General features: G+C 41.3%; 1 protein-coding gene across 1 annotated transcript; it reads right to left on the bottom strand.

The window, feature by feature from the left end:
- Positions 1–2,849: 2,849 nt before the first annotated feature.
- Positions 2,850–13,934, bottom strand: LOC139664633 (NACHT, LRR and PYD domains-containing protein 3-like). The gene is made up of 9 exons (XM_071543540.1): positions 13,655–13,934; positions 13,218–13,325; positions 9,186–11,043; positions 8,757–8,930; positions 7,739–7,900; positions 7,054–7,227; positions 6,076–6,249; positions 5,284–5,330; positions 2,850–4,186 (listed from the first exon to the last, which is right to left on the bottom strand). Exons 1-9 carry the CDS (start codon positions 13,932–13,934, stop codon positions 3,660–3,662), a joined length of 3,504 nt encoding a protein of 1,167 aa, XP_071399641.1. The 3' UTR covers positions 2,850–3,659.
- Between the last annotated feature and the right edge of the window lie 2,449 nt (positions 13,935–16,383).

Here is a 16,383-nt window from a genome sequence, read left to right as displayed (position 1 = left end):
ATTTTTTAACTTAACTTTTTTTTCATGAAAGAAGCAGCTGCTGCTTGTGTTTCTGCTGCCTGCAAGCTGGACAAGCTGCACTGCTGCAGCAGACAGGGGACAGACTAGTCAAAATAAAAAACAAAATACTGCTGTCACTGATTTATTTAAATAAAATAGATGTCATTTGTAATTAGAAATACAAAAAATACAATGAATTTGAGAGAATATATTTTCTTAACTTCCAAAACATTTCATAATGGAAATTTGGCTAATGTATGAATTAAAGATCAATACAGCTGCATCAGGCCAGCCACAGATAGCAAGAATACTGCCCAATTAAACCCACATTGCCTTCAACATACAAGTGTAAAAATACATCACTTTTAAGATTAATTTATGGCCTTTCAGCTTTTTTTAGTTAGTTCACTATAGAGACACAGGAGACCTGCGTCAACAGTCCCATGCTGGACTTGAACCCGGGACGTTACAGTTACACAGTGGACATCAACCGGATACAGGGAGGAGTAAATATGAAGGGGGCCAATCACAGTTCTTGCGGTCTTGCATCGCTCTACATACGTTTACATTGTTGGAGAGGTGCAGGAAGCCACACTGGCACTGCAAAGACCTATAATAATATAATAATGATAAACTCTATTTATATAGTACTTTTCAAAACAAAGTTATAAAGTGCTTCACAGTGAAAAAATACACAAGTTACAAAAAATAGAGTAATAGCAATATCATATATAAATAAATAAAGAAAATAAAAACCATAAAAACATACAGTAGGCTAGATTTAAAATGAGACACCAAGAAAAAATACCAAATGAGAACAACACAGCAAATGAGAGAGGGCCTTTTCAAAAAGATACATTTTAAGACATGATTTAAAAAAGACACCGATTTAGCTAGTTTGAGTTCCTCAGGCAGAGCGTTCAGAGCCTGGGAGTCCGGACAGCAAACACCCGCTCACCTCTGGTCACCAGCTGGGACCAAGGAACCACCAGAAAGGCCTGTAGATTTCAGGCTACGATCTGACTCATAAGGAGTTAAAAGATCAGTGTAGCTAGGGGCCAGACCGCGTTCAGCTTTAAAATAATCAGTAACACCTTAAAATCAACTCTAAAAGAATCAGGCAGCCAGTGATGAACCCGGCTGGGACACGCTTGTTGTTCAATGCTTTGTGACTTTTGAAGTTATTGACGTCGGCTACTCGTCAGTTGTGTTGGAAAATGAGCTAAAATGTAAGTTTTTTTGGTTTATTTTAAGATTGTGATCGCATGATTTATTGAACAACAAGCATGTCCCAGTCGGGTTCATCACTTTTTTGTGTCCCCAGGAAACAGATCCGTTGTCGTCTGTGCTACTTGCATATGGCGCAGGGAAAAGGTCAAAATTAAGACTACTGAGAAGCCGGCGGAGGCTATATCCCTGCCGAAGCCAGCTACTGATCTGGCCAATGATAAGCCAGCGCTGGTAACTGAGAGGCCAGCGGTGGGAAATGAGAAGCCGACTACTCATTCGACCAAGGTGTAGCTCCATGCGTCTTACCTAGCAACCCACTGGATCGGCTACTGGCTTGGCTGGTCATTAGCTTCCGAGGCTGGTAACTAGCACGCCGGGGCTAGCAACCCGCTGGATCGGCTACTGGCTTGGCTGGTCATTAGCTTCCGAGGCTGGGAACTAGCTCGCCGAGGCTAGCAACCCGCTGGATCGGCTACTGGCTTGGCTGGTCATTAGCTTCCGAGGCTGGGAACTAGCACGCCGAGGCTAGCAACCCGCTGGATCGGCTACTGGCTTGGCTGGTCATTAGCTTCCGAGGCTGGCTACTAGCACGCCGAGGCTAGCAACCCACTGGATCAGCTACTGGCTTGGCTGGTCATTAGCTTCCGAGGCTAGCAACCGGCTGGATCAGCTACTGGCTTGGCTGGTCATCAGCTTCCGAGGCTAGCAACCGGCTGGATCAGCTACTGGCTTGGCTGGTCATTAGCTTCCGAGGCTGGCTACTAGCATGCCGAGGCTAGCTAGATTAGCTACAGATTTGGCCGGTCACTTTGTTCTTTTGTATTTTATTGGCGGATTGGAGCCAAATGCGGCGCGTTACCGCCACCAACTGTAGACAAATGGGATTTATCTAGATTCTTTCAATTGGTCTGTTTTTTGTTAATTAAAAAAAAGTATTCTTTCTCCTCCGTTTCCGGCAGCGTAGTCACCGACTTTCCTTTGCTGACAGTTTATGTGCGGCATATATTTGTGTATATGTGTACTCCTGTTTCTTATTTTTATGTAATTGTGTTTTAAAGTTTTCCCTCTATGTTCCTCATATACATTTGTGTCCTTAAATTTGATATAACGTGCTGCGATTGTTTACCTGAATGTTTGTATATTATCCTTTTGCTAATAAAAAAATAAAAAAATAAATGTGCGGCATTGCTGCTTAGAACGTGCATGTGCACAAAAATGTCTTGACTTCAAAATAGGTTGAATTGTAGGCTACTCTACATTTCAGACCATACAACTGACAAGAAAATGTTATGTTTAATAGTTAATAAAGACCATTGGCCATTACATTTAAACCTACCATTACAGTAATCACCCATTATATTTAAACCTACACTAGTTAGTTTACCCAGTGAAGCCCAGCTGTCAAGTTGCCTTTTCTGTGGGTAATGAATATGAATGTATAGTCCAACTGATTATGTCTGAGAACGATCTGGTACAGCAGGGTTCGCCTAGATGGACAGTGTAATAGATTCATGGTATACTTATCAAAAATAAGGGTTTTTATTAGCCAAAAAACTCCTACATAGTACATAGCATAAATGAAAAAGCAAAATCAATGATAAACAATAATTCTGGGCCCATAAAAGATGTCAACTGAACAGAATCTAACTGAACCAATTCCAAATTAAACACAACTGAACAGAACAAACTGACCTAACAAATAACACACTTGGGGAACATATATAGTGGCTGATCAGACCGAAGTAGATACAGAAGGGGGGACAGACATAAACTAAACAACTAATACACAAACATGGCCATCTGTTCTTAACTCAAGTTAAACTAAACAATATTAGACTAAAGAATATGCAACCATAATACAAATAAACTATTAACATAAATGGTGAGCACTAAACAAAATCAATATCTTCAATAAACAGTTCTCCCCCATGACATGGCAATTAATGGTACTGCCTGGGCCTCCGGCTTCTTAAATGCACAGGTGCAGTTAACGCATCTTTTGTTCAGCCCTGGACCCAACACCACTGCCAACAGCATCGGTAACTCAAAGAAATTATAATTAGAACAATGAAACAAAAGAGCAATATACGTAAATCATACACTGTTAACTAAAATGTGCGCACTACAAATCAGAAAACTAATAATAAAGCTAATAAAGTTGTGAGTATGCTATATGAAACAAAAAGCCATGTGTCGAGTCATTTATTTGTTTGCTTGTGTGTATGTGCATTATGACTGTAAAAAGCGCAATGATTAAATGAAACAAAAGTAAATTAACCAAAAGGTGAGTAGAGTGTATGTGTGGCTGTAGATGCTGCCATCACACCACTCCAATGAGTTAAACTTGTCAGTGCTTCCAAGTTGGAGCAATGAAACTTCATGCTGTTCTTTTGCTTCTTCCAATAAGACGTGAACGCTGCATAAAGCTGTTACGCACACAGCAACGCTGAGGAGTAAGTGCCAATTACGTGAAATGCAGGGTAGAGGGGTTCAGTGAATGTGGAGTGGAAGGTGTTGATGTGGATCAGTCTATCAGGACAAACTTTGTAGAAGGACAGAGAGCCAGCAGGCCAGTCCAGATACACTCCTATTCTGTTAGAGCCAGAGTAGGAGGTGGTAGTTCTGACTGCGCTCTTCCCGTTGTGCCAGGCAGTGTACCTGTTGCAGTATAAACACCAGGACTTGTCATTCCACCCAAGACGAGAGCGATTATCCCGTCCTTCCCTGCGGATTCCTTTGTATGTCACTCCTATAAAAACCACTCCCCAGTAATCGACCTCCCAGTAGCAGCGCCCAGTCAGACCATCTGTGCACAGCACCTGACACCAGCAGTCAAATCTCTCTGGGTGATCAGGATATGGTTGCTTTTTGTCCGCCACTGCCACCTGTCTGTCTCCTTTAAACAGGAAGAGGCTTCTGTTTGCTGTGTCCAGGTCCAGTGTGAGTTCACAGACATCTGACAAGAGGGAAAAGAGACAATATTTAAAATTTAATCAATGATTTCTTTACAATGCAGTTAATAGAAACAACTTATTTAAAGGAACTAGGTACTATTTTACTGGCTCGTCGCACAAAATGACCATATCTCAGCGGGAGTTTGCAAGTGTTGTTGGTCAGTGTCAGTCTTCATTTTACAGGTCCGGTACTATGTAAAAACATATGAATTACAATTGAACTGTAGAAAATAGACCCACTTCATTTTACAGGTCCGGTAGTTCATATGTTTTTAGTAATTAACAGTGCAATAACTAAATGGTAAGTTAGTCTGGTTATACAATAACATCATGTAAGATCAAATAACGTAGCCACTTTACTGTGTAAAATGTTTTTTTGTGTTAACATCTAATTAGGAATAGTTCATACGTTTGGTACAGGCTCTTGTAATATGACGCCTTGACTACTGCAACTCGTTACTGGCAGGGCTCCCGGCATGTACACTCAAACCTCTGCAGATGATCCAGAACGCCCAAGAGAGCACATGTCACTCCACTGTTCATATCCCTCCACTGGCTCCCAGTTGCTGCCCGCATCAAGTTCAAGTCCTTGATGCTTGCCTATAAGGCAGCAACCAAAACGGCTCCCACCTTCCTGAACTCCCTCATTCAGGTCTACGCTCCCTCGTGCCCACTACGCTCTGCCAAGGAGTGGCGCCTGGTGCTGCCACCACAACAAGGCCCAAAGTCTCTAGCTCTTCTCTTCTGTGGTTCCTCGGTGGTGGAATGAGTTACCAAATTAAAGACCCAGCTCTTTCGCAAACACCTTCTCACCTGATGGACTGTGTAATTACTTAAAAAAAAAACTCTTTATCTGCCTCTATGCACTTTATGCACTGCTTCTATGCACTGCCTCTTGGCACCGATGTCCTGTCGGACTAGAACTTAGCTTTATGGCACTTACTCTCGTTGTTCTCTCCTTACTAGATCCTTGCTTGTGTTGTATTAAAATCTCATGTGTACATCGCTTTGGATAAAAGCATCTGCCAAATGGAAATTGTAATTGTAAGGAGGAAGAAATGGGAGAAGGGGACGTGATTCCTGGAGGAGAGGTACTTACATTTCCTGGGCCCAGGCTGGATCCTGAAATCTCCACCATGATCTACACTGAGGGCGAAAACAGCAGGATATTATTCTACACCTCACTAACACTGTACGATCAACATTATCTGTATTTTACAGAATACTTACATTTCCAGTTCTGTCTTTTTCACTGCAACCTTTCTCATTTTCAGTTCTTTATTATCATTATTTATCTAGGGGAAGATTTGATGCGCCTGTTTTCTGTTTTTAGCAACGCCCTGCTTTGTACTGCCGACATTCACTGCTGCCATCTCCGTTTGAGCATTTGGGAGTTAAAAGCCTTGCTCAAGGGCATCCAGTTGTCATGATTGAGGGGTGGGGTGCCAGGTGATGAGTAAAACAGGTAGTGACATCACGTGGCGCCAAGGATCAGCCAATGGCAGATGGCCAGTTCAGTAATATGCTTTTTACCTTTAGATGTAAGGCTTTACACAGATTTGGGTTTGGGGTTTAGTTACTACTTTAATATTAACATGCTAACGCTAGCTTCTACTAGATACATTAGCTAGTGCGCTAATCAGATGTGTTAACAACAAGAAAGTGATGGTTAGCTGACCAGATATGATATGCCATGTCTAAACACAAATTCTAAATCAGCACCGAAATGAACCATGTCAATTCTGTTGAGACGGACAAATCATACATACATTTAGAAATGCAACCGGTTCACAGCCACTATCGCCTAAGAGCTGAGGACCTCCAGTGTGGTGGAGCATGTTGTGTCACCTGAAAACCCTCTAGAGGCAGCTGGAGAATGAACTGTACATACCTGAGAGTGTCCAGTCTCCAGTGTGGATCCTCCAGTCCAGCAGAGAGCAGCTTCACTCCTGAGGCTCCTGGATGATTGTAGCTCAGGTCCAGCTCTCTCAGATGGGAGGGGTTGGAGCTCAGAGCTGAGGCCAAAGAAGCACAGCCTTCCTCTGTGACCAGACAGCCTGACAACCTGCAGAGAGTTCATGGTTCATTGTTCATGTTTTTGTTGCCTATCTCTGGTTAGCGTCCTGACCATAAACACCTCCTATTTCCATGTAAAAATGCTACGTAAAACTATATTTTGGGAAGTAAGGTTACGTTCACACTACAGCTGAAAGTGTCGCAATTCAGATTTTTTTTTCCCTCACGTGACTCAGATCTGAGCTTCAATTCCCATGTGGACCATATGGATATGTGCTGGTGTTTAATCATTCCAAGGACCATGAACCTCACTGAACACATAAATGACTGTGTAAAATTTCACTTCAAGTAGGAAAACAAAAAACACTGCAACTATTGCGTTACAAGGTTTTCACCCAACAAGAGCGGAGCAATGTTCACAGCTTAGTGTCAATGCAATTTAAATTGCAACACTGTGATTTATTTGATGAAAAATAAATTGATAGGAGCACATCCATTTTTAATCAGTAGCCAAAGTTATAAGTAACAGGAACATTTGCACATTTTAACCTTCTTAGCATAGGTGTGTAGAAATGCAACATGAAAGTCTTAATGTGAAAAATGATCCTACACACTGCTTTTGCAATACAAGACTATTTTCATTTATTCCCTTATGTTTCGGTCCAGTTGGACTTTTGTCAGAATGTGAAATGTCCATAGTAATAGTCTGTATAATGATAATGTGAGTGGTTGGGTGTGGGTCAGGACATTTGTCCTCACTAGTTTGTTAACACTAGCTTAACACAACTTGATTGTAAATTACATAAACAGAGAAAATCCTAAACATCTTTTGACCATGTTGAAGAATACCAACCTGAGAGTTTCCAGTCTACAGTGTGGACTCTCCAGTCCAGCAGAGAGCAGCTTCACTCCTGAATCCTGCAGGTCGTTGTTACTCAGGTCCAGCTCTCTCAGACTAGAGGACTGGGAGCTGAGAACTGAGGCCAGAGCTTCACAGCTTCTCTCTGACAGCTTGCAGCCACTCAGCCTGAAGAAGAATTAGTGAGACAAACAAAAAACTGAGAGCTAAGGCCAGGTTGTGACATCATGCCTCTGTTAGCTCACCCTGCCTCTAAGGGGAAGACAATAAAAAAAAATTAAGTCGTATTAAGAAATACAGTATAGGCTATATGCAACATAATAATGGGAAATGTTTCAGGCATGTGGGTCCTCTATAAATCTTGTGTAATTATGTTTTTGGGAAATACTGTATATCGACCTTCATGTCTTCCTTTCTAGATAGATAACTTCAAAGAGAGACTACTTTTCAGTTTGGACCGACATCTACTGGTTAAAAGCTTGCAGTCTGCTATTGATTGATCTTGGTTGCTATTGGCTGATCCATGACAAACCATGACAAAACAGGTAACCTACATCACAGGTAACTAAGATCAGCCAATAGCAGATTGCAATTGCAATAGCATGCTTTTAACCAGTAGATGTCAGCATCCTATTTCACACTTCAACATCATGCATTTGGAGGAATTTCTTAGAGAGACCTCAGTGTCTTCAGATGTTCCAGTCCAGCAGAGAGCAGCTTCACTCCTGAGTCTCCTGGATGATTGTAGCTCAGGTCCAGCTCTCTCAGATGGGAGGGGTTGGAGCTCAGAGCTGAGGCCAGAGAAGCACAGCCTTCCTCTGTGAGCAGACAGCCTGACAGCCTGTGGACAGCATGTCATTATTGAGTTTGCCTGTTTTCTTCTCAACTTTCATTTTAAAGTGATAAACTTGACTTTTTGAATATGAGCACTTGTCACATGATGGGGGAAATGCTTCAGCCCTGGTCATTGTGTTACACCAATGTTTACAAGGTTACGGGGCGTGCCACCAGAAGGTTGCAGGTTCAAATCCCTGGAAAATCTGGGTGAGGAAAGCGAATGAGAAATGATCTCCCCTCCCCTGCCCTTGAGCGAGGCATTCAGGTGCAGTGGAGCTGCTCAGTGGCTGACAGTAGCAGACTGTGATTGTGCTGTGCAGCTTCCGGTCTGAATGTGTAGATCTGTATGAATGTGACACAGGGCAGTGCTGAAACAGATTAGGCATGCTCAGTCAGCTTTCCCTGGATAAATAAAGGTTAAAAAAGGTAGCTCTTGAGTTTGCACAGATGGTGAAAACTGAAAATGAAGTGAGTAAGATGTTTCCATGCCATAATAATACCTTTAAAATTGGAGTAAGTCAGGCACCTTAACCCGGTTTCTTGTAATCGGTGTATGAGCTTAAACAGGTGATTTTAACCCTTGTTCAGAATTGTTTACATACTCCATTCTTGAATTGAAAAAATATTTTTTGATGGATGATTACTGACCTAATTGTCTCCAGGCTGCATTTGCTGCAAATTCATAGAATTCAAAGGGTCTTTACAGATCTCAACAACAGAGGCAGGAAGGAGAGGAAATAATGAAATATGGTCATGTAAAGCAGGTCACAGCAGTTAGAAAGCAGTGACAAAGCTTGTTTGTAAATTACATATGCAGAGACAATTCTGAACATCTTTTGACCAGGTTGAAGAATACCAACCTGAGAGTCTCCAGTCTACAGTGTGGACTCCCCAGTCCAGCAGAGAGCAGCTTCACTCCTGAATCCTGCAGGTCGTTGCTACTCAGGTCCAGCTCTCTCAGACTAGAGGACTGGGAGCTGAGAACTGAGGCCAGAGCTTCACAGCATTTGTTTGAGAGCTCACACTGATTCAGTCTGAATTACCATTAGAATAGACAGAATGGAATAAGAAAGTCATACATTTTTTTTAAATAATAAATAAATAAGAATCGTTTAAAATGAAAATAGCATTACATCATTTAATATGAATTATTTAATCTTATTTTCAAATTCAGATATACAGCCATAATAGAATATTGTACTTGGAGAATAAAATGATTCTTATATTAAGATATGTTATGTGTTTTGTGATATATGTATATGTTAAAATTACATCAAATGTGTTCTTACAGTGCAGTTCTTGAGGCTTGGACCACTGGCAGCAGCCTCAGAAGACCCTCTTCTGAAGCAGAGTATTTCTTCAGGTCAAACACGTCCAGCTCTTTTTCTGATGACAGCAACACAAAGACCAGAGCCGACCACTGAGCAGGGGAGAGTTTGACTGTAGAGAGACTTCCTGATCTCAGGTACTGTTGGATCTCCTCCACTAGAGAACGGTCATTCAGCTCATTCAGACAGTGGAACAGATTGATGCTTCTCTCTGGAGAAGGATTCTCCCAGATCTTGTCCTTGATGTACTGGACTGTTTCCTGATTGGTCTGTGAGCTACTTCCTGTCGGTTTCAGCAGGCCTCGTAGGAGAGTCTGATTGGTCTCCAGTGAAAGGCCCAGGAGGAAGCGGAGGAACAAGTCCAGGTGTCCATTTGGACTCTGTAAGGCCTTGTCCACAGCATTCATATGGACCTCTGTTGCAGATGTTTTTCTGAAAAGCATTGGTAGACTTTGAAGACTCAGTTGTGGTTCAGCCATCATGTTCTTGTTCCTGTTAATGAGTGACATGACCACATAAACAGCAGCCAGAAACTCCTGAACGCTCAGATGGACGAAGCTGAACACCTTGTCCTCGTTCAGCTCACACTCCTCTTTAAAGATCTGTGTGAACACACCTGAGTACACTGAGGCTTCATTGAAGTTAATGCCACTCTTTTTTAGGTCTTTTGCATAGAAGATCAGGTTGCCTTTCTCCAGCTGGTGAAAAGCCAGTTTTGCAAGTGACTTGATGCTCCGAATGCTCTTTTCTGTGCCATACTTCAGTGTCGTTTGTTTGATCTGAAACACCAGGAACTTTGCGTACATCTCAGTCAAGGTTCGGGGAATTTCTACTCTGTCATCTTCTCTTAACATTTGCTCCAAAAGTGTAGCAGTGATCCAACAGAAGACTGGGATGTGGCACATGATGTGGAGGCTTCGTGAAGTCTTGATGTGTGAGATGATTCTGCTGGCCTGCTCCTCATCTCTGAATCTCTTCCTGAAGTACTCTTCCTTCTGTGGGTTAGTGAAGCCTCTCACCTCTGTCACTATGTCAACAAAGTCTTGAGGGATCTGATTGGCTGCTGCAGGTCGTGTGGTTATCCAGAGGCGAGCAGAGGGAAGCAGTTTCCCCTTGATGAGGTTTGTCAGCAGCACGTCCACTGAGGTTGACTCTGTCACATCAACAGAACATTCTTCATTGGCAGTGAAGTCTAGTTGAAGACGGCTTTCGTCCAGACCGTCCAGCACAAACAGAACTTTGAAGTTACTCTTGTCAAAGTTGGAGTTTCCTGACTTCTGTAATGTTGTGAAGATGCAATTAAGAGCCTCCTCCTCGATGTCTATGGTTTCTCTGATACATCTGTGAATTAGCTCTGCAAAAGAAAACCTTTCTCCCTTCAGTAAATTCAGCTGGCGGAAGGTGAAGGGGAATGTGAGATGCACATCTTGATTGGCTCTCTCTTCAGCCCAGTCCAGGATGAACTTGTACACAAGGAACGTTTTGCCAATTCCTGCCATCCCATTGGTCAGCACTGTTCTTATGGGTGTGTATTTGCCAGAAGGGTGTTTGAAGATGTCGCTGGGTTTGATTGGTTTCTCTGTTCCTGCTGGCTTTCTTGATGGCATCTCAATCTGCCTGACCTCATGCTGCCTGTTGATGTGTACGTCACCCCCGTCTGTGATGTAGAGCTCTGTGTAGATATCACCCAGATGTTTCTTATCCTTCCTCTCTGACAGTCCTTCTTGTGCACACATGAATCTGTCCTGGACGTTAGATTGGAGCGTGCGTTGGTACCATGTGATGAGTCGTGGAGGCTTTGGTGTTCGCACCAGCAAATCTGTATGAAACAAAACCACATCCTCTGATAAAACCGGAAATACTAGGCTTTTCTAACTAGCAGCACTGAACAGATGCTTGTGAGAAGCGCTGGTTAATTAAACAACAGCTCCTCATGTTACTATGAGACAATTGAAAACCCATTTGAAGCTCAGTGCTTGTTTTAAACACAACAGCCAGCCTCCACTCACCTATCCGAACCGTAATGTCCTGTGTGACTGTTTTCTACACAGATGTTTTACAGATAGAAGTTGACAGTGTGAAGGAAAGGGGCTTCAGATAGCCATACCAGGGATTTGAGCTAATGACTCTCTGGTCACAAGCCCGATTCTGTGTCTCCTATATAAATAAATGAATACTTAAACAGAGAAAGTAAGTAAATAGTTAATTATTTTCACAGCCACTTAAAATGGGTTGTGACAACTGGACAACCACCGTGGCAGCCTGGGTGAGACAGAGAATAGCCAACCTGTTCTCATTCCCAACTCATCCTATGTTGACTCTTTTTCAAATCCCTTGGCGTCGCAAGAATGACACTAAAGGTACCCTTTCGCATCTGAATAGAACACACCAGGTTTTCAACTGACTCCATAGCAAAACCTCTTGCGGCAGTATTGGACGCTTACAACATTTTCTCCTAGACCACGGAACATATAGTCTAGCCTATATTTTCTGCCAAAATAAAGGATTCCGGTTTGCTGCATTTCTTTGCTTGAGCTCTTTGGTGCTAATATTGATTTTTTTTAAAAACTGGTTAATATGGTTGTAGATCAATTTCGAGGCCAAATGTAACACAAAAAAAAAATCGGCTCATAGTTATTTCAGTGGCATCTCAATAAACTCCAGAAAATATAGCACTTTATAACGACTGTATTGTTACCCTCTACTTTACAATAAGCATAATTTAAATAGAAGAACGCAGCCGGGAGTTCTGTTTCCAAGAGTTGCATAATCCTTTTCGTCATTGAACATACCTCTTTCTGCCCGTGAAACATAGCTGATGAAATTGCGGGAAAATAGCACCAACAAAAGTATATTTTTGTCATTTTTTTTAATATATCCTCTTATAACATCAACCTTTTGGTTCAGACTGTATTGCATCTTTGTAATATTGGGCAGTTTGCCTTTTCACAACCGTAACCTTCCACCCAGAAAAACCAAAGTTTGCACTGTTCAGCACTACACAATAAAAAACCTGCTGTGTGGGTTTTGTAGTTTCATTGTTGTTTCTCCCATAGTGGACGTTGTAAACATGGATTTGACATTGTTACTGGGGTATTTGAGGATAAAAAAAAAAAATCTTTTGTCAGATTTGAGCCATCTTAATGGGACTGGAGTCTCAAAGGGTCAGAAACTATGCTTGAAAGAGGCTGGAGCTGGACAGAGGTGAAAATTAAACTTTGTTGAAGGACAAAATTGAAGACATTTTTGGAAAGGCCTTCACCTAGAGAGTAACATATGTCAATATGAAGAACATGTGGGGTTCCTGTACTGCAATATTGCCCTTTGAACTCTGACCCAAGGCCACTTTTGAAGCCTTATTATGCAGCAACACAAGGGGCTAGAGACATGGGGTCAACTTTTCCAGAAAGCTGCACTTTCATGGGAGTGGGGTCACTGATGGCAGGCAGCACTGAGTAGGGTTGAAATGCAATATTTTCTGAAATTCTCCTGCTTCCCATTAAGATGGTTCAAATCTGACGAAAGATTTGTTTTTTTCTTCAAATACCCCAGTAACAATGTCAATTCCATGTTTACAATGTCCACTATGGGAGAAACAACAATGAAACTACAAAACCCACACAGCAGTGCATTTATTGTGAAGTGCTGAACAGTGCAAACTTTGGTTTTTCTGGGTGGAAGGTTACGGTTGTGAAAAGTCAAACTGCCCAATATTACAAAGATGCAATACAATCTGAACCAAGAGGATATAAAAAAAAAATGACAAAAATATACTTTTGCTGGTGCTATTTTGCTGCAATTTCATCAGCTATGTTTCACGGGCAGAAAGAGGTCTGTTCAATGACGAAAAGGATTATGCAACGCTTGAAAACCCGGTGCGTTCTATTCAGACGCGAAAGGGTACCTTTAGCGTTGTTATATTGATGCCAAGGGATTTGAAAAAGAGTCAACATAGGACGAGTTGGGAATGAGAACGGGTTGGAATAGCTTTACCTTCAGTCTGAATGCTGTTGGTGGGAAGGTGAGGAAGAGGAGCAGACTGTGGTTGAAGGGAGGAAGCCCCTCTGTTCTCTGAAGTCTCCCTGACACCACTGGCATCTCCTGAGAGAGAGAGAGAGAGAGAGAGAGAGAGAGAGAGAGAGAGAGAGAGAAAGAGAAAGAGAGAGAGAAAGAGAAAGAGAGAGAGAGAGGGAGAGAGAGAGGCCTTATTAGTGGTTGCTCATAAATATGGAGATCCACGAATTGAAACTTATTCTACTTTTGCCCTGATTGTAAGTTGCTTTGGATAAGGATGTCAGGTAAATGCCTGAAATCTAAATGTAAAGTGTAAAAGAGACAATTCTCATTCTATATAAACTGTCTATCTACTGTTAGAATGAGTGTTAGTTCTGTCTCTTTCACATGCGTATTTTCATCTTCCCACAACTTACTGTTGGTTCCTGAGCTTGTTTTTGAAAAACGCTGCACTAGATCGTTCCTATTGATCTTCTTCAGAACCTCCACTGTGATGTCCAGGGCTCCAGGAGCGCTGTAGGTCTGCACCATCTGATCCACTGTGTCCTGCCTGTCTGCCTTCTCCAGTCGGCTCTTTGGGATGGCTGGGAAGCCTTCCAGGATGTCAGCCTGCTGCAGGAACCACTTGAAGCTCTTGAGCTCCTCATCTCCCAAATCCTCCAGAGTTCCCAGAATGAGCTCTGTATGCGTTGCCATCGTTGCTCCCTGGTGAAATGAAAGAACATTTTGAGTTCAATTCAGTTAAATTCAGTTCAGTTCAATTCAAACGTTATTGACCCGTAAGTCTGAATTTACTTGGCAGATAGTGTTTGAAGTAAAAGCACATGACAGACTAGAAGGCATTCAGTAGAGCTCAAACCTTCACCAACGCTGAACAATTCTCCAACGTCAAAGCTGCAGCCTAAAGGTTTATGTTTGTTTATCGTTTGTCTTCCATGTTTGATTTTCTCACAAAATAAAAAAAAACAATCTCTGAAATCTGGTGACACAGATCTGAAAATTTCAAATCTGCGTCACCACCAAAATCGAATCAACTGATCAAGAGCGATCTGTCCAAGTTTCATCCAAATCTGTTTAATTTTTTTTTTAAGCCATTTGTTACCTCTTGAGCTAACAAACAGACAACCATACAAGGGTGAAAACATAACCTAATACACACAATATACAGTATAGCATACAGACAAACATCAGTCGGTAAAACCAGACAAGGACTTCATAGCTTTAAGTAGTAGCAATAAAAAGTCGCTCAGAGCAAAATACAAAGTTTTTACACAAGCACAAGATGCTGCATCATTTAATGTGCAAATCAAGCCATTCAACTGCAGTGTGAAAATAAATATGTTCTTGCGTCTTTTACTGTTTCTTTCCTCAACAGTGCCAGTGTTTTCAACATACAGAGCTCATGGGATTACTTCATCAGCCAGGTTACACAGTAACTGATGATGAAAGTTGGTGATTCACAGGGTGACTCTCTTGTTATTTCAGTTCCCATCATCTTTGTTTTCTGTGAACTGCTGAATAACTTTTGCTTTATTTTTTAAATCTTGTGTTTTATTTGCTTTCAGTTGTCTTTTTTTTGTAGCCCATTGAGATTTTGAGAAAATGTATTAGAATTATTTTACATATTGTTGTTGTACTACAAAGATCATCATCCTAACCTGTAATTTCATATCGTGGTGAGTCTTAAAATGTTGTCAAAATAAGTTGAAGGGAAAAAACTGCAAACAAGTGAAAAAAAAACAACTATCTTACCCCTCAGAGGTTTTTTTTATTACTGGTTTTAAAAAATAATAAGATTTTAAGACTGAATACAAGATCAATCAACAAATCCATCCTTGTCAAAACTCCTGTTTATAATCAGCACCTCTCGTCTTTCGACTGTGACTCATTCCAGCAGCGGGCTGCAGATAACAGGAATGAGCTCCCAAAGCACTTTATACTTTATATTCATATTCACCTGCCACTCTTTTCCCACCACACCCAAAGTCAAAATGAGCAAAAGACAAGAGATACAAGATTAGCTATATCGGTCTTAAAAGAGTACATGTTTTCAAAGGCATGTGTCCGAACCTGCTAGGGAAACACAAACATTTTCATTTCTCTGCTATATATTTTTAATAAAGCAACTTACCCGCTTCACAGCATTGTGTTTCGTTAACTTGGTCTGCTGTTCTGCTGTCAGATTAATACACATCCTGTTCACAATAATTTTGCAACAGTGGAAGCCAGATATGAGGAACCCCATTACAGTGTCTCAACCAGATTCCTTCCCGTTTCAATCCTTCACCACACTGAAAACACACCAGAGCGCCAGGGTTCATCATTATTCTGACCACATGTTCTTGCTGCTGGAGCCCAAAGCTGACCAAAGTGAGTCAAGTCATAGATGGAGATTGTTATTATTAATAAGTAGTAGTAACACAAAGGGCCGCACCTTGGCAATATTTCTATGATGAAAGAATGCTGTTCTGGTCACCTTATGGGAATTGAAACTTAGATCAGAATCTAAGATAACACCCAGGCTTGTCACCTCTGGTTTGATTCAGGGATTCAGGTTCCCAAGTCTTGTGGAGAGTCCTTCCCTTTTGGCTTTGGGGCCGACCAAAAGTCTTATCTTCATTCAGTTTTCATTCTAGTTTTAAGAAATTTGTGTTCATCCAATCATTGATAGCAAATAGACAAGTAGTGAGGGAGCTAAAGGCATCTGCATTATTTGGCTCTACAGAAATGTATAGTTGTGTATCATCAGCATAGCTATGGAAATTGACATTATGCTCTCTGATAATATCACCTAATGGAAGCATGCATAGTGAGAAAAACATATAGCACTTTTCTAAACAAAGTTACAAAGTGCTTTACATTAAAATAAATGTATTATTATTATTATTATTATTATTAATAATAATAATAACAACAATTACAATAAAACACGATAAGGGATAAGGGATTTTACACCTTTAGTAACTTGCAAAGTAAACAAATAAAACCATATTGATTAATGTATTTGTGACTACTGGAAGAGGAATAACAAAAAGCCGATATCCATATCTAATATCAAGCTAGCTTTCAAGCTAGATCACATACTGTACAACCCACAGCTAAGTGGAAAAGGGTAACGCACCTTCTGTGGGGGTTGTCGAAAGGC

The sequence above is a fragment of the Centroberyx affinis genome, unplaced genomic scaffold, assembly GCF_046629955.1.
Source record: "Centroberyx affinis isolate AG114_WGS23_722 - 3 ecotype Tasmania unplaced genomic scaffold, CSIRO-AGI_Caff_v1 ptg004342l_1, whole genome shotgun sequence".
Taxonomy (NCBI): Eukaryota; Metazoa; Chordata; class Actinopteri; order Beryciformes; family Berycidae; genus Centroberyx; species Centroberyx affinis.
Note: the sequence above shows the minus strand (reverse complement) of the source record. Positions and strands in the feature narration are given on the sequence as shown.